This window comes from Arvicola amphibius, chromosome 3 (assembly GCF_903992535.2).
Source record: "Arvicola amphibius chromosome 3, mArvAmp1.2, whole genome shotgun sequence".
Classification (NCBI taxonomy): domain Eukaryota; kingdom Metazoa; phylum Chordata; class Mammalia; order Rodentia; family Cricetidae; genus Arvicola; species Arvicola amphibius.
Window position 1 is genome coordinate 185489972 of NC_052049.1, and position 27670 is coordinate 185517641.

General features: G+C 51.5%; 1 protein-coding gene across 1 annotated transcript; it reads right to left on the reverse strand.

The window, feature by feature from the left end:
• Positions 1–20327: 20327 nt before the first annotated feature.
• On the reverse strand, positions 20328–25799 carry Xirp1 (xin actin binding repeat containing 1). The gene has a single exon (XM_038321099.1). The coding sequence runs from the start codon at positions 25797–25799 to the stop codon at positions 20328–20330; it is 5472 nt and encodes a 1823-aa protein (XP_038177027.1).
• Positions 25800–27670: the final 1871 nt, after the last annotated feature.

A 27670-nucleotide genomic window follows, 5' to 3' on the forward strand; every position in this document is an offset into this window, starting at 1 on the left:
CAGTGGAAGGCTTGGGTGGGCATCACAACCACTGGCCTAGATCCCACGCTCAGGAGGTAGAGCATCCTCGGCTACATAGCAGTCGGAGGTGAGAAAAAAAGAAAAGGGGTTTTAGTTGAAGATAGGGTCTCACTATGCTGCCTAGTAATGTCTCACCTTCCTAGCTATAGCCCAGTTTTAAATGGGAAGACTTGCTGGGCATGTGGCACTTGGGAGGCAGAGGGTACTCTGAGTTCGAGGCCAGCCTGGTCTACAGAGCAAGTTCCGGGACAGCCAGGGGTACACAGAGAAACCCTGTCTTGAAAAATTAAAAGGCAAAATAAAACAAAACAAAACAAAAACCCTACCTATTGGTTTCTGGGTCAAAGATTTTTGACAGATACTACCAAATCGCCTTCCCCGAAATTTCACCAGTTTCCCTCACAAAGGTCTTTGGGGTGGTTATTTCCCAACATCCTCCCTAGATCTGGGTGTCATCATAGGTACTGGTTCCTGCTACTCCGGCTGGAAAAACAGGAGTTTGTCAATTTTGTTTCATCTTAAACTCTTGTTTAAAGCTCCCATAGCTCAAGCTGGATAGGCAGCCCTGGGGCTGAGTGTGAATTTCTGATCCTCCTGCCCCCCCCACTCCCCCACCTCCCCACCTCCAATCCCCACTCCCACCTCCCAAGCGCTAGGATTGCAGGGCCATAGTGCCATATTCAGCTACTGGATTTACCTAAGAGATCTTGGGTTGTGAGGGCTCTGATCTCCATTATTTGATACACAAATTTGTTTACTATTTTGTTATTTAGTGCTGGGATTAAAGGTAGGAGCCACCACACCTGGCCCCTTTAGCCATCTTGAATTCAGTTGTTTAGGTATAGAAATGGAGTAATTCCAATGTTATCTTTTTTCCTTAGTTATTTTTTTTTCGGAATATGGTTTTGTTTGATGAGTGTTTTGTTCCTTGGTTTCGTTTTCCTCTTTGGTCTTCTGTTCTTTGTGGTCTGTATTTCTGGTGGTTGGTATCACCTCTGGCCTAGTAGGATGTCCCCTGAGTTGGGGGCTGGACTTAGGTTGACCTTTGGTCCAGCAAGGGGGGTCCCCATTCTTCTGATTGCTAATTGTTACTTTTGCTGTCATCTTTCTCTTATTCTCCTTTCCCTATGTATGTGTTTATATGTTTATTTTTGGTTTTTCGAGACAGGGTTTCTCTGTCCTGGAACTCGCTCTGTAGACCAGGCTGGCCTCAAACTCACAGAGATCTGCCTGCCTTTGACCCCGCCCCAAATACTAGGATTAAAGGCGCGTGCCACTATGCAAATAGGATGAGGCCCCCACTGGAACTTTAGCATCTACCAGTGACCACACGACTAAGAAAAATGATTCTCTCTAGGCAGTGGTGGTGCACACCTTTAATCCTAGCACTCGGGAGGCAGAGGCAGGAGAATCTTTGTGGGTTCGAGGCCAGCCTGGTCTACAAGAGCTAGTTCCAGGACAGGCTCCAGAGCTACAGAGAAGCCCTGCCAAAAAGAAAAAAGAAAAGAAAAGATTTTCCCCCTTTTAGCAACCAACAAGGTCCAATAGTTCCTCAGTTAGGGGTGGAGCTTTCTAAGCCCCGCCCCCATTCACGCTTGACTTTCAACTGGCTTGATCTTGTGCAAGTAAGCACACCTCCTTGAGTTTCTGAGCACAACTGCTCTGTCTGTCCAAAAGACAGCATTTCCCAACCCTCCTCTGCGTCCTCTGGCCTCTCTGTCCTTCCACCGCCTCTTCATGTTCCCTGAGACCTGGGGGCAAGAGGGGAGGGGAATTGATACAGACGCTCCGGCTCCGTTCCGTTTAGGGTATTTGTTTTCACTGCTAACTTAAGATGTACTTTAGGCAAACAGAATTCGTATGTGTATTGAAGTCTGCTTCTGTATTTATCTATTATTTATATGTATGTATGTGTCTACATGAATCCGTGCAAACATGTATGTGAAGGAATGTACCTATGTCTGCCAAACTAAGGTGTTGAGTGCCCTCCCCTAGGGGTCTCCATCTAGTTCTTTGAGTCGGGGCCTTTCTTTGAACCTGGGGCTGGGCTAGAAGCCAGCAAGCACCAGGCCTCCTTCCTGTCTGCCCACCTTGGGGCTGCTGGTCCAGGGGTAGGTGAGATACTGGGCTTGTTTCGTGGGTGCTGGGATCCAAATTCATGTTGAACAGCAAGTGCTGGTAACTGCCGGGCCTCTTTCCAGCCCTCGGGTGCATGGTCTGGGTCACACTAGATCTTTGGCCTCAGGGAGAGGTTCTCATCACTTTTCCTGTTGAGGAAAAGACACCAAGATTTTGAAGATAGAACTAAGATGCTGAACTTTAGCCTTGGAGAATAGAGCCCTTTCTTCCATTTTCTTCTCTTGGCAGAGATATTTATATAAAAGTAACCACTGGTTAGGGTAGGGGCAGAGTCGAAGCCTCCAAATCATTGCATGAAATTACAAACCCGTGCACACACTTGCCACTCACTGTAAGCAAAAACCAGACATGGAAAAACAGAAAAGTGGAAGCATTGAAATAAAAACAGAGCAGAAGATCATATTAACAATTAAGGTTAATAAGTGTAACTGGGATTAAACTCACCCTCATAACAACAACATAAAGATTCTTACACTGGGTAAGAAAAAAAGCAACACTCTCCTCTGTGCTGCAAGCTAGGGTTGGGCTTGCATCATCACCAAAATAACTTGGGTTGAAAAATGCAAACTGAGCCCAGCAGTGGTGGGGCACACACACCTTTAATCCCAGCACTGGCGGGGAGGCAGAGGCAGGCTGAGCTTTATGAGTTCAAGGCCAGCTTAGTCTACAGAGTGAGTTCTAGGACAGCCAGGGCTACATGGAGAAACCCTGTCTTAAAGAAAAAAAACAAAAAACAAAAAGTACAGGCTGGGCATGATGGTGCACACGTTTAATCCCAGCACTGGGGAGCAGCTGGATCCTGTTCCAGGATAGTCAGGGCTCCATAGAGCGTCTACCAGGGTACTGTGCACTTTTATACACACACACACACACACACACACACACTAAATATAATGAAAAATTTTAGAAAGTACAAAAAAGATGGGGTATGTAGCACAGGAGTAGAACCCTTGCCTAGTAAGTACAAGGTTCTCAGGATGACCAAGCGCAGTGAGCACACAGCCTCACTGATGAGTCGTCCATATCTGTCCATGTCCGTCTGTCCCCAGCAGCTGTCTGCTCCTCCATACAGATTTCTGAAAACACCAGAGGCCATGAGTGCAGACCATTGGCTTTTATTGCTGTGGAGTCTAAGGCGAGGAATGGGTTGTCACCTGACTGCCAGTCTTTGTGAGGACAGTGCTGTGCATTGACACTCAGGTGCAGGATTTGTTTGGTTCTGAATCTGTGAATCGATGTTGGAACGGTCAGCATACCAAAAGATAAAGACACACTTGGAACATGATGATTATAAAGAAGGCTTATTTACACAAGTGGGTTCAGGAGATCCCCAGAACACAAGCAACCACAGAACTGAGGTTGGGGAGAACCAGGGGGCAGCTACAGGAAGGAGAGACCCAGTGGCATTATCTTGGTAGGAGTGCTACAAAATCTGTAGTGACTCACAAGAAGGGGTTCCCCAATCTCTTCCCCCATCCCTGTTCCCTGCTGGGGTACTCATAGTAGAAGCCACCTGGAAAACAGTATGTGACTCTAATATTTTTCTGGGGTTTTCTTGTTTTGCTTTGTTTTTTAGACAGAATTTCAGAATGTAGTTCTGACAGCTCTGGAACTCACTAGTAGCCCAGGCTGGCCTTGAACTCAGTGCTCGGCCTGCCTCACCCCCAGCTTGATTCTAATCTGTGTGTGTGTTGGGGAGAGGTATGTTGGTGCACACACTCTGGTGTGCAGGAGCATGTCAGACCCACATCAGGTCCTTTCCTCTATTGCTATTAGCACACCCCTGTAAGCCCAGCACCCCCACTTTGGAGGCAAAGGTAGGTAGTTCAAAGTCACCCTTACCTACGTAGTAAGTTCAAGACTAGCCTGGGTTACAGGAGACACTGTTGGAAAACATCATAACAAAAATTGTTGCCAGGTGGTGGTGGCGTACACCTCTAATTCCAGCCCTAGGAAGGCAGAGGTAGGTGGATTTCTGTGGGTTCGAGGCAGCCTGGTCTACAGAAGTAGTTCCAGGACAGCTAGGGCTGTTACACAGAGAAACCCTGTTTTGAAACACACACACACACACACACACACACACACACACAGTTAAAATTGTTGCAAAGGACCCCCAGGAGACGTCTCATCCTATTGCACCAGCCAGGAATTCGTCTCCTACATCAGCGAGGGAGATTAGCAAAGTGGGGAATGGGATGGTCATGACTGATTTAGACCACTTTGTTTGCCTGAGCCCGAAGAATGCATACATGGATCAAAACCAAGGGTCTGTTACCAAGAAAGAAGGGAAGGGATGAATTCCCCATTGACACGGTGTGCGGCTGGCTTCCAGGGTCTTTGTTCAACAATGAAGCTCTTGTCTGCCAGCACTCACTGGGGCCGCAATCGCTCCTTCACAGTTTGTGCCATTGATTTTGTGTGTCATCCAAATGGGTTGTTTGATCAACTCATTTCACCAAGAGCTTGCTCTGCTTTCTCTCTGATCATAACATCTCTCAGTAGCCTGTGGCTCTGTTGAGAAGCCACGGAATGAACGGCGGCAGTTTCCAGTACAGGCTGGACAGTTTCAATGAAGCTTCAAGGGTTCTTATTTTATTTTTTTAATTTTTCTTTCTTTAAGGAAAACACACAAACATCACACTAGACTTAGTTTTACCCATATTCTGGGAACAAACTTGGTTTTCTAGCTGCTAATAGGGCCCCAGTGGGATTCCTAACCACCATTTCACAAGATTTCATAACGTAGGGATGGGGATGTAGCTCAGTTGGTACAGAGCTTGCTCAACACGCACAAATCCCTGTGTCCTGCCCTCAAGCACCACATGAAACTATGTTTGGGGGTACATCCCTATGACTCCAGCACTTGGGAGGCAAAGGCAGAAGGTCATCCTTAGCTATATAGTGAGTTCAAGACCAACCTGTGCTACAAGGAGACCCTATCTCAAACAACAAGAAACACCATATTTACATACTGATGTCTATGCCCGTCATTCCTCCTCTTCGTGACACAGGGTCTCACTAGACAGATGACGATGGCTTCAAACTCACAGAGGTCGGCCTGCCTCTGTCTGAAGCCAGGCTGCCACATCACAACGAGAAGAAGATGAAATTAAACATAACAATCCTAAATAGGAATGTGGAAATGGCTCGGGCATATTTTGACCAGTTGGATTGCAGCCGATGGCCTTGTTTTTAATGAACCTGAGCTAGACTGAACTGGCCAACTCCAGTCTGGTGGCTCAGAAGAACAGGACAGTTACTACAGAAACGGTGATTTCTTAAGGACATTATCAATGATCTCACACTTTTGAGACGTGCTGAACAAAACACCTGACTGCTTAGCAATCCTTGCCTCAACCCTGCTGCAATCACGGGTCTCACGTGTGCCTAGTTTAACATTACAAACAGCTGACTCCTGGCCTGGGGCAATCTTTCTGTTGACCCAAACCCGCTTCAATTTACCCAGAGGGCAGGTTGGAAGTGGCCTTGAACACAGTCCTTAACAAGCTGTGGGCTAGGGTGGAACCCTCTGAGGAATGTTCTAGACCCCACCTCAGAGGTCTCAGTGAAAAGAGCTGCTGTTACTTCTCTGGTAATGTACCCATCATCCTTTGTTGGTTTTGTTCCCCTTTCCCTATTCTTATACCCATGGGCACCTGAACACACACACACACACACACACACACACACACACAAAATATTTGAAAAAGAAAAGAAAGAAATAAGGCTTGAAACTATAGCACAGGACTATAATCCCAGCTGCTCCAGAGGCTGAGGTGTGGGTTTAAAACTTCAAGGTCTGGCTGGTCAATTCAGTGAGACTTTGGCTCAGGATAAAAAGTAGGCTTGGAGCTGGGCAGTGGTGGCGCATGCCTTTAATCCCGGCATTTGGGAGGCAAAGACAGGCAGATCTCAGTGAGTTCGAGGCCAGTTTCATCTAAAAAGTGAGTTCCAGGACAGCCAGGACTGTTACACAGAGAAATCCTGTCTCGAAAAGAAAGAAAAAAAGCAATCATAATTTTGGTATGTGGTGGCAGATGCTTGTAATCCTAGCTCTTGGGAGGTGGAGACGAGGAGTCGGTCACTATATAGTGAGTGAGTTTAAGGACATCCTAGGCTACATGAGACCCTTACTCAATGAAGTTAATTAATAAATTGATTAATTAAAAAAAAAGAGGACTGAGGGTATAGCCCAGAGGCAGAGAGCTTGCCTGGCACACCTGCTTTCCTACACAGGACATCACCCATGCATCCTTCTTACCCAACTGTGCCCGCCTGACGCTCATTTGCTGCATGGAGTGGTCCACAAGTACTGGGTGCTTGTTCTTGTGGAGACACGGTTTCTCTGTGTAGTCCTAACTGCCCTTGAACTCACTCTGTAGACCAGGCTGGTCTCGAACTCACAGAGATCTGCCTGCCTCTGCCTCCTGAGTGCTGGGATTAAAGGTGTGTGTCACTGCCTGGCTTTAGGAGTCTCTGGGTACAGGGCATATGGAGACATTGGAATTATTCTCAGTGACCGATGGGGAGGGAAGTAGGACCCACACTGACCTTAGCATGTCAAGTCCAAGAGGGAAGGGGGGGCAATGGCTCGCTTTCCTCTTCTGACCCTTCTCTCTTGGGAAACCCCTTTGTAGGGAAGGCATAGAGTCTGTTAGATTGGAAATCCCCCTCACAAACCAAGGAGGTAGCCTAGGGAGGGCACTGTTTTCCCCTATCCACCCATTCCTCCCCTCCCCATCTGCCTGTGGATAAAAGGAGCCTCCTGAAGTTGGCCTGTGGTTTCTCTGTCGCTTTGAAGCCTGTCCTGGAACTAGCTCTTGTAGACCAGGCTGGCCTCAAACTCACAGAGATCCACCTGCTTCTGCCTCCCAAGTGCTGGGATTAAAGGCGTGCGCCACCACCGCCTGGCTAGTTCTACCTTCTGATCTTCAGGCAAGTTTTATTTATACAAAAATAAAATCTCTATATGTGGGTGTACACATGTGTGTGTGTGTGTTTGTGAGTGTGCATGTGTGTGCGTGAACACAAGTGTATCCAAGCAGGCTAGGGGAACCAACTCTGCTTGGAGCTGGGCTGTAGTGATAATGGATCCAGGGAAGTAAGCAGGCTCGTCCTCCTCCGCAAGAGCAGCACACGGTACTCCACACCACTGAACCAGCCCAGCTCTACCCGTTTTTATTTTGAGACAGGCTCTCACTAAATTGCTCAGGATGGTCTTGAACTGCTGACCTTCTTGGTTCAGCCTCCTGAGTACTGGGATTACAGACTGATAAGTAAATGAGAAACAATGGAGTTTTGTGCTCTTCGGGGGGAAAATATATCTGGTCTTGGGTATTAGCGGTTTGCTGACCTTCCAATCACCTGGGCACCTTATCTCTTTAAGAGACAAGCTTCACCCACCAATCTCCCCCCTCCACGCTCTCCATCTCCATCTTTGAACTCTCTATCCTTCCTTCTTCTGAAGAGGTTACTGCCTCCCCACTTCCCTTTTCCTCTCTCTAGCTGTCTGTCTCTTTCTACTTCTCTATTTATCTCTTCACTCCATAATCCCCTTACCCATTAAATAAACTCTATACCCAAGCTCTCTCCACATGCCCTCTCTGTCTGTCTCCCACCCGCCAGGGGACTTTTCACTGGGTATACCTTTGAGAGGGGCAGTGGTGGCGCACGCCTTTAATCCCAGCACTCAGGAGGTAGAGGCAGGCGGATCTCTGTGAGTTCGAGGCCAGCCTGGTCTACAGAGCAAGTTCCAGGACAGGCTCCAAAGCTACAGAAAAACCCTGTCTCAAAAAACCAAAATAATAATAATAAAAATCCCTTTAAAAAGCAAGCTAAACATGGCAGCACACGCCTTTAACTTGGGAAGCAGGCTCAGAAGTCCAAGACTAGCTTCTGCTAGATAGACTATATAATGAGTTAGAGATTAGCCTGATATATGAGATCCTGTCTCGAAAACCAAAACATACAAATTTGACATGGAAAACACTCAGGAAATAATGAGTTGTCAGGCCAGCGAGATGGAGAAGCAGGATAAGGGCCTCGGAGTCAAGGCTGAGGACCTGAGTTTGGGTCCTGTAACCCACAGGGTAAAGGTCAGAACCAGCTGTCGTCATTGTCCTTTGACTTCTACAGCCACACGCACGTGCACATACGCGCAAAACAAATAGATATATATGAAAAGATAAGATACTAAAATGTGAAGATAGCTTTCCTTGCCTCTCTTTCTTTTTTATTTTTCCAAGAAAGGGTTTCTTTGTGTCGCCCTAGTTACTTATTTATTGCTTGTGTGTGTGTGTGTGTGTGTGTGTGTGTGTGTGTGTGTGTGTGTACGTGTGCGTGTGTATCAAGGGTGCACTCTCAGTTTTGAAACAGTTTCCCACTGAACCTAGAACTCTCTCTCCTCTCTCTCCCTCTCTCTCTCTCTCTCTCTCTCTCTCTCTCTCTTTTAGACCTCCTCGTCCCTCCCCCAGTACTGAGGTTATATACACAGGCTGCCAAAGGTGACTTTTACACGGACATTATTTTCTGTGGACGTGCGTGCGTGCCTGTCTGACTCTGACTTGTCTGTCTCCCTCCCCCCTTCCCTCCCTCTCTCTGTTCTTAGCCTGTTTAAAGTATTTATCCCAGCCTGCTCTCCTTCTTCCCATTCCCCCTTCCCTCCTCCTCTGACAATACTGCTTTCCTCGGCAACAGACCCGACTCCGGTTCTCCGGTTCTGCATTCTCTCTGGAAGACTGACCCCATCTCTCCCAGTTCTGGTTTCTCTAATCTCTAATGGCCGGAGGGTAGTGGCCTCTTTTCCTTTTCTACCTGAGTTCAGTCTCTGAGATCAAGGCTTTGTGCACAGATCCTCTTCCCCGCAGCCTGCCCATCACCTCTCTTTGCCCTGCACTGACTGTCCCCGAGGGACAGGGGCTGACTCTGCAGGTTGTCCCTGAGCCTCATCGGGCTTCGGGCTTCCCAGGGGCTTCGGAGAAGAGGTGTGGAGTGAGGTCAGAGGTGTGTTCCCCTTGTAGGGTTGCCAGGGACAGGTTCCAACACAACTCAGCTTCTGCCAGTTGGCCAAATCCACACTGGTCTAGCAAAAAGTTAATCCCCTTCCTTGGATGAAGTCACACAAGCTGGACATCTCTCTTTCTATTCCCTCCACTGAGCTTCCTCTCTCTTTCCTCTCATTTGAGACAAGGTCTTGCTATGTTTATGTAGCCAGTCTCAAACTTACCATTGTCCTGCCTCAGCTGACCCCTTTCCAAATGCTCACTATGCCCAGTGCAGTATCTCCTCCTTACCCCTGGGACCTGTGGGTGCTAAAATCGCCATTCTCAGGAGCCTGGGGTCCAGCACTGCCCTCATGACTTCAGTAGACTTGGCTTGCAAAGGCTAGATTTTTTTTTTTAATGAAACCCTCCTCAAATTCCTCATTCAAGCATGCCAGCTGTTTCTCTCCGGGGCCTGCTCCTGTTCAAATTCCAGACACTCTCCTGTCTCTACCAGTCCTGAAACCCTGACCCTTGGAGGCGGCTCACACTAGCTATTCACACGACCTCTATCCTGTAAAGGACAGGCTCCTGCTTCTGGTTACACAGTAGCCTGGGGCCTCTTACCCTCACACCTACATCTGGGCTACTGGTGAGCAAATTAACCCAGAAAGCCTACGCCGCTGCTGATTCCTTTCTCCTCCCTCTCTGGTTGACTCTCATTGAGTTGATGGCTAGATCTCCTCTGGGGTAGGATCTCCACTCAGAACTAGAATCTTCCACAACCTGTCAGTTCATTCTTCACAACCCATCGAGGGGCTGGGCATGGAGTTCAGTTGGTAGAGTGTTGACCTGCCCCTTTAGTCCCGAATAAAGCTATGGGCAGTAGTGTCAATTGTAATCCTAGCACTCAAGAGGGTTATAAATTCAAGGTCACCCTTGGCTACGTGGAGAGTTCAAGGCCAGCCTGGGCTATGCTGTGTAGACCCTGACTCAGAAACAAAACACCTGCTAGGGGCTTCTCTTCTGACACATAAAAGCCGAAGGGCCCACAGGGCCTGCTGGGTCCTACCCGGCACCCTTCCACCTCTCCAACCTTGGGCAGACACAGGATGTTCACAGCTCGTTCTGGTCTCTGTGCAAATGCCAATTCATGCACAAGGCCTTCCCTTCTTCTCACGCTTGGTCACCACTATGCATTGTGATTGCCCTTTGCTCTGGTCACAGCTTTGCCAGTGTCTGTGTGGCATCCTGAACCTCCTAAGTACTCAGTCTGATTGATCTGTCTGTAACACAGGGTCTCACTATGTAGCTTTGGCTGGCCTGAAGCTAGGTATGTAGACCAGGCTGGTGACGGCCTCTGCCTCCTGGATGCTAGGATTAAAAGCAGAAGCAGGAAGATTGAGCTCATGAGCTCAGAGCTACACATGGAAGATTTATCTTCAAAAATCCCACGGTGGAGATATAACTTCAAAGCCCAGCGCTTCTCTACATGCACAAGATCCTGGGCTTAATCCTCTGCACCAAAGGAAAAAGAAATTAGACCAGAACAGTAGGCAAGGCCGGGCGGTGGTGGCGCACGCCTTTAATCCCAGCACTCGGGAGGCAGAGGCAGGCGGATCTCTGAGTTCGAGGCCAGCCTGGTCTACAAGAGCTAGTTCCAGGACAGGCTCTAGAAACTACAGGGAAACCCTGTCTCGAAAAAACCAAAAAAAAAAAAAAAAAAAAAAAAAAATTAGACCAGAACAGTAGGCAAATATGCTGGCACGGCATTCTTGGGCTCTATTATAAAGCATCTTGTAATCCACTCAGGAAGCAGTGGCAGGAGGATGGAGAGTTCAAAGACAGCCTGAGCTATATATATATATACACATACATACATACACACAGTGTTCCAGGTCGGCATGGCTATGAGACTCTGTCTTAAAAACAAACAAACGCGCAGAAACAACCCAGCCAGCCAGTTGTCTTTCTAACCCAGCCTACGGAGCGCTAATTTACCACGCTCCTTTCAGATGGATTGTCTAGGTCTTCTATAGTTTAAATAATCGCTGCCACCAAACCACTTTAGTTAGTATTTATCCTTCTGTTGTGTCCTTATCCTTGCGTGTGCAGTTAGGTCAAAGACACGTTCATGTAAAATCTGGTCTTATTCTCAAGTTGTTCTTCGAGCCCGCAAACCCTCTCCTTTCGCCTCTTCTGCCCCAACACGAGCTATCTCGGATTTTTGGTTCATGGTTCAAAGGGATGAGTATCGCTTTGTTTCGTTCAACCGGCCTTTCTCAAAATACGACAGAGTGAGGAGTCACCTTTTCTGGGGTCAGAAGAGCCAAGATCCGGCAGGGGACAAGCCTGGGCTCAGACAGCTGGCTGCCACCCCCTCACCCTCCAATACTCCCTCTTTCCTTCTTCTGAGTTTTCCTTTCTCGCCCACAAGTTTCAGATTCCTGGAACCGCTCTCGGTGACCTCACGCCCGTGACTTCACATCCGGAACCTTCTGGGAATTCTCAGCTGCACTTTTTCGTAAGAAACCTTGCAGGGGAGGAGGTCTGGGCAAGGCGGAGCTTTGGGTACCCGGCCGCGGCCGCGCGCCCATGGGCCCGCCCCTCCCGCGGCGCGCACCCGAGGGCCCGCCCATGTAGCGGATCCTAGTTGCCTGCGAGTCCCAGGTTAAACCTGTACCATTTGAATTTAGCTGGTCGTCCGTGGGAGAGGGTACCGTGAGGGAAACAAAAGAGCAAAGTGGATGTGGAAGGATCCACAGCACAGTGGGCAGGACTTCAGGGAGTTGGGGTTGGAGCCAAACATGGGCATTCCTGATGGCTTTCAAGTCTTCAGTGGTGACCTCAGACCTGAGTCTTCAGATTAAGCTTTCCAAAACAGGTGGATGGAAATAGGGGATGTGGGGTCCAACCCAAGCAAAAGCAGGATCCCACGGGGTCTCTTTTTCTCTATGTACTTTATGACTGGGAAATAAAAGATGAATATGTCAGTGCTGTATGTTAAAACCTTTCCTTTGGTGACTAGGGCTGGTGCTCTATTGGTACCCTGCTTTGCCTAGCTTCCACAAAGCCCAGGGTTTGATCCTTAGCACTCTGTAAACCAGTGTGACGTCACATGCCTGTAATCAGGGGCTGGAGGCTAGAGTTTCATTAATTCAAGGTCACTTAGTAACACAGCGCGAGTGAAGTCTCCCTGACTTACGGCAGACTTTGTCTCAAAAAGGAACATTTTTACTGGGCATAGAGACTCACACCTTTAATCCCAGCACTTGGGAGGCAGAGGCAGGCAGATCTCTGTGAGTTCGAGGCAAGCCTGGTCTACAAGAGCTAGTTCCAGGACAGGCTCCAAAGCTACAGAGAAACCCTGTCTCAAACAGAAAAAAAAAAAAAATTATTTTTTCTAGAAGTTAACAAGCACCCCTGGCTCTCCTTCGGATTTTAAGAGAGGCTGTATTTCCAAGGGTCTCTAAAAGTATCTCAGGCCTTAAACAGGATGAGGTTCAAAGGGTAAGTTGGCCCTGGCCCAAACCAGAAGACTGCGACACAGCCTGGGCAGAATAACAAAGGCCCTAGAAGGACCAGTGACCTGGGTGATAAACAGCAGCTGCCAGGAAGAGTTTGAACGCCCACAGATGGGGAATTTGAAGGTGGAGGTGGAGAGAGCTGCAGGGCTGGGTAGGAGGAGTCATGGCAGGGGCGGAAGGCTGTTACTGAAGGACGGGCCAACACTGAAGATAAGGGGTGTGTGTGGGGGGGGGGACGACAAAGCTTCAGGTCAGCTACTGGGACCTGGGGGCAGGGCAGCTGGGAGCCTGGGCTTGAGTGGGTGGTACCTGCTGCCTCCCTCACAGGAAGTGAGGAGAGCAGAGATAATGTCCGGGCTCCAGGGTTGAGAAGGATCCAGTAGATGCTCTTCTTGAATAAGCAGGCAGAGGGGTTGAGAAACTTAACAGGTTTGTCTTAAAATAGCCAGGCGGTGGTGGTGCATGCCTTTAATCCCAGCACTCAGGAGGCAGAGGCAGGTGGATCTCTGTAAGTTCGAGGCCAGCCTGGACTACATAGTGAGTTCCAGGACAGACTTCAAAGCTACACAGAGAAACCTTCATCTGTGACCTGGGTCCCTTTGTCTTTATGGGTTCCCACCTTCTCCCTTTTGCCTGCTGCCCCCTCCCTCAGGCTCCGTTCCCAAACATCCATTTTTCTGTTTCTGATGCCTGTCTGTCAAGACCCGCTCAGGTGGACATTTACAGAGTTTAGAGTGGGAAAAGGCAGACTGGATTTTCAATGCCCTGGGTGATAGAAAACCGTCAGAGCCTTAGACGGTCATGCATTTCCTAGTCCCCAGTAGCTGCATCTGTCCCCCAAAAGAAAACAAAAAGGTGGGATTGGTGACATTGCCCTCTGACCTCCATGAGTGCCATGGCAGGAATGTGCCCCCATTCATAAATGGATGAATAAATACATGTAGTTAAAAAAATGCTATAGTTGCCTGCTACCTTTGATACAAATATGAGGTGTGGTAGTCCCCCAGTGTGATGGGATTTAGACTCCCCATGGGAACGAAACTCTGGTGTGTCAGGAGAAGACAGGGAGAAGACCCACCCGGGAGCAGTGTTCATCTCTCTCTGCTTCCTGACTGTGATTAGGCCGTCATGCCTTCCCTACTGTGACTGACTGCATCCTTAAGCAACAGAGAAAAACAAGCAAACCGTAAGTCCTTCCTCCCTCACAGCCGTGAGAAGTGGGTACCCGTGTTCCAGTGATGCTCTGGCTGACACGCCCTTGTCCACTGTAAAGGACACACTTTGTACCTACCGTGTGCTTTGGAATCATCCCGGGTGGAAGGATGTGTTCTCCATGAAGGTGGGATGACAGTGAAGAGGCGGTGGAGAGGGCACTTGCCAAAGACAGTGGCATGGTCTACATTTTTGCCTCTTCTCCATGAGAAGGTTCCACCAACACCCCTTGCTTTTAATCCTGGCAGATTCGTGATTAACTCGCAATCTGCAGACTGCCAGTGTTATTCTCCAGGACCTCTGAATTTGGCTTCTGCTTTGTCAGGTGGGCGGCAAGCCCTGCCACAATGAATGATGTCCACAAGACAGCCATGCTGTGAGGAGGGTCACACAGAGAGCTGCAGTCCTCCATGTTACAGGGCAGGGGAAAACCATCTCTCCTGGCTTCTGTCCCAACACCTAGGCCGTTAATGAGCATTACTGTTTAAAGTTTAGGGGTTTCTGGTGCAACAATTATGCCTGTGACATTAATATGCTCCAGCAAACACAAATGGCAAGATCAATGAATTTTTGTGGGGAGGAGAGTGTTTCTCTGTGTAGTCTTAGCTGTCCTGGAACTCACTCTGTAGACCAGGTTGGCCTCCAGCTCACAGAGATCTGCCTGCCTCCATCTCCTGAGTGCTGGGATTAAAGGCGTGCACCACCACTGCCAGGCTACTCAAGAACAATTTTATTAGAATTTAAAAGAAAAATTCCAGAGCAGGCCAACTGTAAATCTCGGCAGCTGCCTGGAGGAGGAGAATGCCAGAGAAAGGAGAAGGGACCACACCATTTAAGCTGGTGTGGGGATCAGACACAGGGTGGGAGGGAGCTTTAGACGAAGAACATGGAAATTATATGCTGGAGAGGAAGCCCCAGTGCTATGGAGAGCAAGTTTGGAAAAAAGAGAGAAGCCGGGCATGGTGGCACACGCTTTAGTCGCAGAAAGTGGGAGGCAGAGGCAGGCGGATCTCTGTGGGTTTGAGGCCAGACTGGCCTGCAGGGCGAGTTCCGAGAAAGACAGGAATATAGAGAGAGACCAAAAGAAGAAGGAGGAAGAGAAGGAGGAGATGATGATGATGAAGAAGAAAGAGAAGGAAAAGTTGTCAGGGTGTGGCTCTGCAACTGTGTAACCTGGCAGGAATTTTTATGTCCATAGATCTTAGGGAGAGCTTGAAAAGGCATGGAAACGTGGAGGAAGTCCTTCCTGTTTAGACAGGAGGAAAAGGCTGGGCATGTGTGGGTAACTTCTCCTGGGAAGACACGAACAAACCGACAGCAATGACCAAACACAGTTACAATCCCACCCAAGTCTGACTTGGAAAACAAAGGCGGTCTATTCGGTTCACTTCCAAAACACAGATGAAGAGTCACTGACAGGAACGTGGGCGACCCCCAAACAGCTGCATCACCGAAAAGTCCCGCTTGTCCTGGATCATGAGCTCATGGAAGCTTCGCGGTGGAGTCCCCCTCGGTATATTCTCTATTCTGTTCCAAGACATGCAGCCTGGCACCGGGAGTAGGAAGGGGTGATGGCTGGGATCCCAGGCGAGGTCCCTGTGACCTCACCACCTTCCTACTAGGGAAAGTCAACGGCTCCATTAAGGGACATCTTCCTGTCACCGGATTGTTTTGTTCAGCCCGTTGCCATGGCAACCAAACCAAGGTAATCTGTACTCCTAGGTGGTGACGGAAGACCGTGTTACGCCCCGAGGAAAAGACCGTAGCACGGCGTCACTGACGTGGAAGGTCTTTCTAGAGAGAAGCTTGGTTGAAAGCAAAGTGAGTTAGGATTTCAGCCCCTGAAGACCTGGGAGACTTCCAGGCTGGAGGAAAGTACAAAGGTCCTGGGGCAGGAATCAACCTGGTGTTTTATGACCAAAACTAGTGTGACTGGTGGAGGAGCGGAAGGAACAGTGGGGGCCTGGGGAGAGGAATGTGGAGAGGCAAGCCATTCTGGTCCTACAGGCTACCGAGAGAGAGAGCTTAGATTCCAGACCTAGTAACCTGGGAGGCCAGGGCAGGGTATCGGGAGGAGTGGCTTCGGGTGTGTGTGTGTGTGTGTGTGTGTGTGTGTGTGTTTATAGGTGTGTGTTGAACCCAGAGTCTTGCACATGCTCAGCAAGTACTTTACCACCAAGCCATATGTCTAGATATGTTTTTTTTCTTTTTCTTTTTCTTTTGGAGACAAGGTCCTATGTTATCTTGACTCGTCTGGAACTCACTCTATAGACCAGGCCGACCTCCAACTCTCAGAGATCTTCCTGCCTCTGCTTCCCTTAATGCTACCGTTAAAGAAGTGATCCACCCCACCTTCCCCTTTTTCTTTTTAAACTTAAAAAAACTTTACTTTGGGCTTTTTTTTTTTTTTTTTTGGAGACAGCATTTCTCAGTGTAGCCCCTAGCTGTCCTCGAACTTGCTCTATAGATCAGGCTTGCCTGAACTCACAGAGATCTGCTTACCTCTGCTTCCCGACTGCTGGAATTAAAGGCGTGCAGTCATGTGTACACACACCACAAATGATAAAAATAAACCAAATTTTTACTATCGTGTATGCATGATGTGTGTGGATGGGTGAGGAAGGATGCCACGTCCTGTGTGTGGTGGTCCAAGGATAACTGTGTACATTCTCGGCTTTCCACCTTCACCTGGATTCTGGGATGGGACTCAGGCTGCCAAGCTTGCGCCATAGGCGCCTTTATCAGCAGAGTTATCTTGCCTGCCCAGGCTCTTAATATTTTACTTTGATATAGTCTCAAACTGGGGAGGCAGAGATGGATGGCAGCCGGAGGCAGAGGACGAATTCCAGACACAGGCAAGGACAGAGAGCATCAAGGAGGGACCAGGCGCCCTCCCGGGTGAGCCCCAGAACCGGCATCAGTTTGGAATCCGGGAGGGAGGCTCCGCGCAAGAGCTGGCCGGGACGGCGCGTCCTGGCGCCCGGCGTCTGCTCGCGAAGCCAGCCCTGGCAGCACGCCTGCCGGGCGTTTCCTGGCAACCAGCCACCGCCTGAACGTTCCGAACCCAGAAGCCCGCGACGTCACCGTCACCTTGGCGACGGCCGTGGGAGCCCGCCCCGCCGGCTCCGGGGGCGGGGTCTGGGCTCGGCGCGCGTGGAGAGGGGCGGAGCCTGGGCAGGTGCGGAGGCAGGTGCGGTTGCAGGTGTGAGCGAGCCAGGGCGGGGCCTCCTGCACGCACTGCTCAGCCGCTGCGCACACCCGGCACCTCCGTTCCGGGTGCTCTGCAGCGACGCCTCCTCGACCACCCAAACTCAGCCTGCCCTTGCCGACTGACCTTGTTTTCCACACACAGTTTTTGTCCCGTGTAAAATGACCTAATCTGCGTGTATATTTATTTGTCTTCACTGTCAGTCCTTGTGAGGTCAAGGGTAAATTCTGCCTTGTTCATCGCTATTTTTAGCATCCTGAACAGAGATCCTGGCACGAAGCGCTATTGAATGCCAGTAGCGTGAATCCACCACAGATTGACTCAATCGTTTCGTTCATTTGTGTGCTCATTTGACTAGTAACCAAGATGAACAACACTGGGCACACGCCCCCTGCAGGTGAGAAAGGAGATACTTAAAAAAACTCCAGAAGGTTACCGTGACGACACAGCCCACAATTCCAAGACTTGAGAGGTAGGGGCAAGATCAAGGGCTCAGGGTTCATCTTCAGCCACAGGGCAAATCTGAGGCCAGTCAGTTTTGTTTTGTCTTGTTTTTCAAGACAGGGTTTTTCTGTAGTTTTGGATCCTATCCTGGAACTAGCTCTTATAGACCAGGCTGGCCTCGAACTCACAGAGATTCGCCTGCCTCTGCCTCCTGGAGTGTTGGAATTAAAGGCACGCCACCACCGCCCAGCAAGTCCATTCAGTTTTAAACGAGACTCTCAAAAACAAATAAAAAGCAAGGCTGCTGGGCGGGGTGGTACACACTGCCGTCCTCAGCCCTGGGGGCGGGGAGGTAGAATTACAGCACAGGCTAGTAGAATTTCTAGCCGGGTCTGCATATTAAGGCTCAAGCCAGTCAGGGCTATAGAGAGAGAGAGACCTTGTCTCAATTTTTATAAAACAAAACAAAATCTCTCCTAAATTGCAGTACTAAGAATGAATGCCAAGCAGAGGCTTAGCTTCAATTACTATTAATTACCATTAATTCAGTTGTCACATAATAGGTCCCACAACAGTGCCCATTTTACAGATGAGGACACTGAAAACACTGCCAGTATCATGCTGTTTGTAGTAAATGGTTCTATAGTAGAGCGTGAAATCAGTAAGTTCCTTCATGTGTTAAGCTGCTGGACCCGGTGACCAAGTGAGAGCCAATGGCAGGTTAGGAGAGAGACAAAGTGGGGGCCGAGACAGGGGAATTCTTGGCACAAGTCATTTTATTTTTTTGTGGTGTTGAGGATCGATATCCTGGGACCTTGTTCATGTCAGGTGAATGAGGAGGCACTGCTGAGCTCTATCTCCACCCCCACACCCTATTTTCTTATTTTAGGCAGGGTTTCACTATGTAGCCCTGGCTAGCTCAACATTGGCTCTGTAGATCAGGCTGGCCTATGCACAGAGATCTGCTGCCTCTAGCCCCTTAGTGCTGGAACTAAAGGGATGCACCACCATATCTGGCTCCCACACCCTTTGTTTTGAGACAGTCTGATGTAGTCCAGGCTGGCCTCAAACTTGCTCGTTGCCAAAGATGACCTTGAACTTCTGATCCCCCCCCCCCACCTCCCGAGTGCTGAGATTCACTCTGAGTCCTGTTCTCTTGGCATTCAGGTATCAGATGGCTTCCTTATGGAGGCCCACACTTGCCACCTCTCTGAGGCTATTCTTTGTCATGGTCACATTGCCATGACTTATGACTCATGTCTCCTGAGTGGAAGGACAGCTCAGTTAGGCTCATCACCCTCTGTCTGATGTCATCTTTCTTGTTTCTCCTTCTCGTGCAAAGCCGGGTTCCCAGAGCAGCACCTCGCTGGATCTTGCTGTCATCCCGGCCACTAAAACTGCACCTGGCAGAGAAGGTTCAGTGGCTTTGAAAAAGGGGGAAAGGCTTTCACCGAATCATTGCATTTTCCAGTCAGGATCTGACTGCTTCCTTCCGAAGAACACTTCCCTGCTTGGCACACGGTACCTGCTGTGCGCCAAGAGCACAGGTGAACGAGAGAAGGCTGAGCAATTCTGGGCATGGGAGTTCTAGCATGAATGCTCCTACCTCCCCTTCCCTGGTTGTATGGGGTTGCTTTCCCATTCTGGGCCAGGATTTTAAGATTTTTTTTTCCTAGAATGATATCCAAGAACATCACGGGGAGGTAGAGATAAAGGGGGCAGTAGCATGTGGATCTGCGGTGTGTGCATATCTGTGGTACACGTGTGAGTGTTTGTGTGTGTGTGAGAGAGGTACGTGTTGGCAGTCTCTGTGTGTGTGCCTGTGATGTGCATATGTGTGTATGTGCAGCGTGTGGATATGAGTGTGTATATGGAGTGTTGGTGACCATGGAGTTCCCTTTGAGCCCTGTGCAACCTGGAGGCTGGCCCCCCCTCCCCCCGCCCCCAGGCAGTGATAAGGGAGTGTAGTGGATGGTTACACCAGCAGGGATCACAGAACAGGGGAGTGAGTGGGCGGGGCCTTTCTGTTTCCTGCCCCACACTGTGGAGAAATGCTGGCTCTCCAGTGTCAGTACTGCTAATGTTAGAACAGGCACCTGATGATCATGACTGTGTTCCCCGTGGGAACGATGACTCACAGTCTGTTACACACAAAGTAGAGAATCACCTTTGGGTTTATTTTAGGGTCATATTTTTCCTGTTTGGGGTACAGAGTGGGGGTGATGGGAGCAGAAAGGGCAGTGTATTTAGCTTCTAGGAACACGGTTGACTGCTGGCTCTTTCCGTGTGAACTTTGGACCGCTGGTAATGAAGAGGCAGGCGTCCAGGTTTTTCTGGAGCCTTCTGTCCAGTCTCTAACAGAGACCAATGCCGTGTCCAGTCCAGTCGGCCCTGGTCCTCACCAGGAATTAAGACAGTCGGATTCCATAACAAAAGAAATAAAGGCTGACGGGGGGGGGGGGGGGGGGGGGCACAGTGGAGGGGCATCTCTCCATCGCTAGACAATGAGGTACAGACTCACAGGTGCGCGGGCAAGCTGGGCTAGTGTGGGGGAACATGTGCACACTTTCCTTCCTCCACAGACATCTGGAGGCCCCGTCCACCCATCCAGCACTATTCTTTGGCGGGCTCCTTTATTTTCCTTGTCTCTTTTTCAAGAGTTGAACCAACATGGCAAACAGCCCTCGTCGGCTCTCTGGAGAGCTCCGTTCTTCTTGATCCTTGCTCCACACACATGCTGGACTCAGTCCTAGAGCTCTGGGGGAGGGACCCAGGATGGGTGGGAGACAGAGGGGCTCACTGGGCAGTTGGCTGGATGTGGCTGCAGGGAACCCATGCTATCTCAGCTTCTGTCACATCCCTGTTGAACCTGGAGGGGCTGTGTAGGAACTGCTTCATCAAGGGAGCAGTGTGGAGCCGGAGCTGTGGGCTGGGGTCCATCAGGGGCTCTGCCTGATGGGTGATGGTGGTGGAGGAAGTGAGGACTGTATTCCCAAACTGGTCCATCTCCTCATACTGCTCAGTCACTGTTCTTGTGGTTCCATAGGACTTGGAGCTAGCTGGCGCAGTCTGCAATTCCAAGACATTCTTTTGCTGCCCTGTGGGCACAGAACCCTTGATAACCATCCCAGGCTGGTCCTGGATATCTCTCTGGTAGAACAGAGCTTGGCCTGTGTCCTGAGCTAGGTCTGTACTTTTCCCTGAGATACAATGGCTTCCCTGAGGGCTAGAAGCTTTTAGAAGTTTCTCTGTAGCTGATTGAATAGAGATGAAAGTTGGGGAGGAGGAACCCCTACAGGAAGATGACACTTGTTGGAGACCAGACTCTTCTCTTGGTGTCTCCAGCCTCCTGGAGGGAAGGGCAGTCAATGCTTCCTGACCTCTGACCTCTGTGTGATTTAAGATCTTGGCTTGACCTTGCTCCTGGGGATGGCTCTCAACCTTGCCTTGATTTTTGATTACAGTTGGATCTTTGGCCTGACTTGAGCCAGTAGGTCTGTCTCCGCTGCTGGTGGAGACACTGGCCTTGTTCGTGTTGGAGTCTTTTGGCATTCTCTGTGGATAGCCTCTTGTGTGAGTCTCAGACTGGAGGCTAGACATGGAGCTAAGAGCCTTGTGTACTGCTTCTTCAATGTCCTGCAGCCTGGCTAGGGTCTGTTCCTTCAGCTGGGCGACCTCTGCACTCACCCGAGTCAACTCCCCAAAGGCCTGCTCCACAGATGCCTCAGTCTTGTGGGGTGCAGTGGGAACCCGAGGGGTGTCCCCTCCCAGTTGGGGTACACCCTCAAAGAGCTTCCGCAGGGCTTGCACATCCACACTGTGGGTTGCTTCCTTCTCCAGGGCTTGCACTTGGGTTAGGAGGCCCTGGAGCTCTCGATGGCTGCCTTGTATAGTCTCTGGGCTCTCAGGGGTCCCCTGCTCGGAACAGTCCATGGACTGCTCTTTTGGGGAGCTAAGGTCCTTTCGTGGTGGGGTGACGTCATTGTTGAGAGTGTTCGCCTCCAGGGACTCAGGGCTCTGGGTGTTGCTGGGTACCTGACCCCTGCTTGGCCTGGAAGCCATGGTGCTGAGAAGTTGCTGATGTTTGGCTGGGGTCTGTCCCTTGGAGCGTCCGGCTGGAGGCAAGCATTCCAGCTCTGCTGTTCTGGGAACTTTGGCTGTGTCAGGCTCACCTGGCTTGTACTCTCGTCCTGCTTCTGAGACGCTGGAAGAGGCTGCTGAGGGCTTGGGTGGCCTCTGAGGCGGGTGGACTTGGCTTAGATGTGCAGGTTTGGGAGGCACTGGGGGTTTCTTTCTTGGAGACATGGTGCATTCCGGTTTGGAGCTTTTTGTCTCTGACCCCTCAGGGGTTTTCTGGCCAGCAGGTCTGTTGTGAGTGTGAAGAAGGGGGTCCTGCAGCGGCTTGTGGGCCTGCTGGATGGAGTCCGCATGCTGGTGGCCTTGAGCTGGGTGGTGAGGTTCTGTCACAGCAGCTGAGAGAGCAGGAGGGGGAGGAAGAGAGGCATTATGGGAGGCCAGGCTGGCACTTGCCGCCCTGGGTTTAGATGTCAGAGTGTGATGAATTAGAGGGACAGTCTTCAGGGTAGTGTCTGCTGCTTGGAGGCCCTCGGGCCGGATTTGGGCCATCACCTTCCCCAGAGGTTCCCAGGCCCTTTGTGTATGTCCCCCAGGCTCATGATACCCTAACCTGGGGTTCTGACCTGGTTCTGCCTGGGCTGGGCCCGGACTGTGTGTGGAGAGTACACTCTCCCCGCCCCTTGGCTGGGGCTCTTTTTCAGAAAGCTGGACAGCCCCAGGTGGGTCAGAGGTCCGCACAGGCTGAGCAGTATAGATACCATCCTGTATGGTCACCCGCCCCCCAGGCAGCCCTTCGGGGACTACTTTGCTGTCCCCACTGACCTTTCTGGGGGCTGCTGGGATCCTGGCGTCACTTCTGGCCACAGGCCCAATGTTGCCTTGGATCACCGTGGTGGCAGGAGTCGATGCTTGCAGAACATCTCGGTTAGGCATGGAGGTGACCGCGGGGTCCGAGCCCCGTGGATGTCTGTTCAGAACTTGCTGGTGCAGGTTTTGGGCCTCTGCAGTTGCCATCCGCAGGTTTTGCATGGCTTCCTGGAGATCTGGGGTCCCAGACTCTAGAGGGGAAGCTGTGGTTCCTTCTGGCCCTCCTAAGGCTGCTTTTACTGTCTGCCCAGCCGGGCTGGTATCTGCTTGCTTTCTTGCTTCCTGCAATGGGGCCTGAGCTACCATTTTTCCAACTGCCCGAGGTGGAGGTGGGCAGGGTATGGCCCCTGAAACTCTCATGTGTCCCATCTCTATGGTGGAGTCTAATGGGGCAACCTGTATGATGCTCTCAGCTGGGGGAAACCTCTGGGACTCCTCCCTGCCTGGTGTAGAACTTGGGTCTGTTGGTGGCTCCCACCGCAGACTGTGAAGGCCCATCAGGTCTCCTTTGTCTATGCAGCTGGCCAGCAGCTGCACACTACTCCTTTCGGGGGCCCTGCTGGTTAGCTGGGGCTGGAGGGAGTAAGCGGTCAGTGCCACTAGGCCCTGCCCTGTCTCTTGCATCACCAGCCCCGTCTTTGCCACAGAGACTCCAAGGCCACAAGCCAGCAGCTGTTGGAGCTCAGGGTCCATGTCTTCAATATTCCCAGTGTCACCTGGCCCGGGCAGCTTGAGCGGATGGAGCTGGAGCTGGCCAGCCATGTCCTCCTGAACCAGCAGCCCCTGCTGGTCCACATCCGCCCTGCGTAGCACTTGGCGTAAGATCCTGGGGAGCTCACCGCAGACCAGCTCCTCCTTCCGTATGTAGGGGCGCCCCTGCCCTGGGCTTGGGAGCACATACCTGGCAAGGCAGAGCTCCCCTGGCCCCCGGGCTTCCATGAGGATACCTCCATGGTGCAGGATGCCAGGTGTGGCTTGCAGAGTCCGGAGGGTTCTCTCAGCCGCTGTCTCCTGCCTTTCTGGGATCCCACGATCTGCAGAGCCTTTAGGCTGTTCTTCCTGGAGGTTGTCCCCTCTGATGCTCTCGGCTGCCAGGGAGCCCATGGGGCAGTTCTCAAACAGCCAGGTGAATTTGTGTACAGAGCCTGTGGGGATGGACTCAGGGCTTCTCCTGGCTTCCCGTGTCTCTATCTTGCCAGCCTCCAGTGCCTGGAAAACCTCTTTCTGCCGCGATACCTGCCCTGAAGGAATTTCCACCCGGCTGCTGTACCTTACAGGCCTTCTGCCACAGGGCTGGCCTGATGCCTGCAGAGATTCAGTCTCAAAGACGTGTCTGTCTGTCTGTCTGTCTCTAGCCCGGACCTGGCTGGTTTGCAGGTGCTGCTCCCCAGAGCCTTCTCCCTGGTTCAGAGATTGGGTCCCAAACATCCAGGTGCATGACTGTGCCTCGGCCTTGCTCACGGGATCTGTGACCTCAGATTCTTGCTTCTCTGCCAACTCGCTCATGGGGTAGGTCTCAAACAGCCAGCGGATGGTCTGCACATCACCTTTTCGGGGGGGCTCAGAAGGGGTTTCTGGACCCTTCCCATCCTCCTCCTGTCGTTTCTGTCGCTCTTGTTGGTGGATCATCTCCAGTGGCTGTGTCTCAAATAGCCACCGCCTGGTGCCAACATCCCCAGCCACCACATCCTGCCGAGTGATGCCTCGTACGACATCAACGGTGCTGGGGCTTCGGCCCAGCTGGTCTAGGGGCTGCGTCTCGAACATCCACTTGTAGCCCTGTACGTCACCTCTGACTACCTGCTCTCTGCTGACGGAAGTTAGGGCATGGAGCTGTCCCCTGCTGTCCTGCATGGCATAGATGGGGGAATCTGTGCCCTGTGACTGTTTGGCAGAATCAGCAGTTTGTGCTAGGTTTATATTTCCACAGGCTAAGGGCTCACCCTGACCGATGCTGTCTAGGGGAAGGGTCTCAAAAAGATTCTTGAAGGTTTTCACATCCCCCTTCAACCCATCACTCTGGGGGGCACCCTGAGACAGAGGCAATGCTGAAGTGCCATCACTAGACAGACAGGCGGTTGTTAGCCCCTCACCCTTCTGGTGACCCACCCGTTGTAGATGGCCCACTTGGACCTGGTCTCTAAGAGCATCCAGGGGTTTGGTCTCAAACAGCCAGAGTGTAGAACGAACATCACCAGGGATCACCTCCTCCTTGGGCGGAGCCTCTGCCCCAGCGTCTCCTTCCCCCTTCAGAGTATCCAGGGCACAGGTCTCAAACAGACGTCGCTGCTGCTGAACATCTGGACCAGGAGGGACGAGATCTGGAGATGGCTGGAAGTCCTTCTCGTCCACCAAGATCTCGCGGATGGCATCCAGAGGCTGAGTCTCAAAGATCCAACGAGTCGCACTGACATCGGGCAGGGCTCCCTCCTCAAGGGAGATCCCCCGAATCACCCGCACCTGGCTGGGATCCTGGTTGAAGGCATCCAGAGGTCGGGTCTCAAAGAGCCAGCGAGCTGACCTCACCGCGTTGCTTTGAATCTCCTCCCGACAGGCAGCCTTGACTTCGTGGATGGCGCCCTCTGCGTCCTGGATGGCACACAGAGGTTCCGTCTGAAACAGCTTCACTGTCTTCTTCACGTCGCCCTTCAGCTCCTGAATCTCTGAGCGCAGCTCCAAGGGGCTCTGTTCCTGCATAGAGGGGCGGGACCCGAGCCGGTCCAGAGGACGCGTCTCAAACAGCTTTCTGGTACCCTGTACGTCTCCACTGGCTGCAGGCTCCTTCGCCGTGACCTCTGCCGCCTCCTCCCTGACTGTCAGTGCATCCAGCGGCTTGGTCTCAAACAGCTGTCTGGCAGCTTGAACATCGCCTCCAGATGGCCGGGACCCAGCTGGCTCCTGCTCTGGGCTGCTGGCAAAGGAACCTTCCTCAAACTTCCGAGAGGTGGCCTGAACGTTGCCACCTGACACAGGTTCCTTGGCAGCAGGCCTCTCGTGGTCACCGATGGCATCCAGTCGCCAGTTCTCAAAGATCCAGCGCATGCATTGAACATCGCCCTCGGTGGGCTCCTCTGAGCCCAGCACCTCGGCCAGGTCCTCGGCCACAGCTTCCTCGAGGTTCTTTCGAAGCTCAGGGTGGATGTGTTTGTAGAGACGGCGGAGCTCGCTGGCTTGCCGCTGTTGCTGGAACCTGGAGAAGGATTCCTTGGGTGGCGGCGGAGGCAGACCCTCCAGGGCTGGGGGAGGAGGGAGGGAGAGGTCCTCCTCTCTGGTCCTCATTTGGACGGTTGGTGCAGGAGCCACCTGTGTCTGGGCGTGAGCCATCCTTCTGGGAAGAAAGGGAATGGGTGAGTGGAGTGAGGGCCAGTTCCTGGGATGAATGGCAGGAGAGAGGCCAAAGGACCATGTGGAGCCCACTAAGGGGCCCCTCCCACATCTCTAGCTAGCTAACCAGAGGCTCACACTCTGCCACTTGCCTGGCTGGTGTATCCATTCATCACCGTGAGCCCCTGCTTCCCAGTCTCATCTGGATTGCTGGGATCAGGTAGGACACAGATGGCCCTGAGGGCCACTGGAGGGATCCGGATCTCCAGTGGGAAAACTGGATAAGTCATCTACATCGCCCTCTATCAAAATCATTTATCCCTGGGAGGCTCACAAATGGGCACTCCTATCTTAGGAGAAGCCTAAATGAAGACTCATTTCCTATGGGGGTGAAATTCCCTCTCTGAACACCAGAGGGCGGAATTAACACGTTGACCAGAAACCTTTCTCCAACCTCCACTTCTTGGCTCTCAGCTCACTCCAACCTTTCCCAGGCCCCTGGATCCACAGCCCTTGCTGGTGAAATAGAGGACCAAGGAGGAGAAACTGCTCATGTTTATGCAGAGCCAACATTTGAATTCTAGGTCAGGGTTTTTCTTTTTTATAGACAGGGTCTCCAGTAGCCCTGGCAGGCTTCCAACTTGCTGCATAGCTGAGGATGACCTTGAACTTCCAATCCTCCGGTTGTCACCTTCCAAGCAATGCAATTACTGGAATGTGCCACCACTCTAGGTGCTGGGTATTGGCAAGCCTTCTGCCAACTGAGCCACATCCCCAGTCGGGAACTAATGGTATCTTATGTCCTTTTCTCCCCACAACTTTTTGCCGTTAAGGATAAGAAACACGGTGCCCAGAGTGAGATCCTGTAGAACGAGCTGTGGGCAGTGCTGAGCTGGAAGAGTAGACCTTACTGAGGGCCTCACTCCCAAGAAATAAGGGGGCTGGGTATGCGGGGCTCTTTCATTGGCCATGGGGCCCCTCTAGTCCTCAACAGGCAACCCTAAGAGTCTTGGGGGGATGACATATCCAGGGTCTGTGTGTGGCAGAAGACTGTAGGATTAAGATCACTTCTGCCAAAACAGCTTTGGACATGGGAGCGCTATCCCTGGCTCACAGAGAGCCCTCCCCGTTTGTACACATGCAAGTATATTTCAGAGTCTCTAGGGCAGGGCCTCCAGCCAGAATCTGGATCCTGACCCCTCCCGTGCCCAACCAGCTTCCACCAAGGCTGGTGTACCTCTCCCCTCCCCACTCCTCAGTGACCTCATACCCCTCCAGTCATCTTCTGGTCTGTTTCATGTATGTCCAATCTGTCCTGTGACAGGTGTTATGACAGTCCCCAGAGGCCATTAGGGAAAGAATGTGGACTATGTGCCGCCCTGACCCCCTGCCCCGCCCTGCACTTGGCACTAAATATAGCTAAGGTCCATGCCTCAGCCAGACACCATGGCTCTCAGAGGGAGGTTCCAGCTCAGCCAGGGAGACCTGGTGTACCCATGTCCCATGTCATCTCCTTGCATACTTTGTACTCCTAGGAGACTCTACCTTCTGCTTCCTGTGAAGTTTCAAAGTATCTGGCCTAGAGGCCAAACTGGAGGATCCCCACCGCTCAGAGATCTGAGGGTGTGGGATGAAGTAGGAATACCGGTGACTGACAAGAGACAAGATATCCTCCTGACCTCCTATCCCAGAGGGAGAAGAGGGTGGGCTGCCTGCCTCAGTCCCTTCTTGGCCTGTCCACCATGGGTATCAGAGCCCTGAGGAGGTGAGGTCTGACACTTCCTGCCTGTCCCCCAAGCAAAACCTCTGGGTGGTCCCTCTTGTCTCTGAGCTCTGATAAGGAGACCACACACAAACCCATGCTCTCTCTG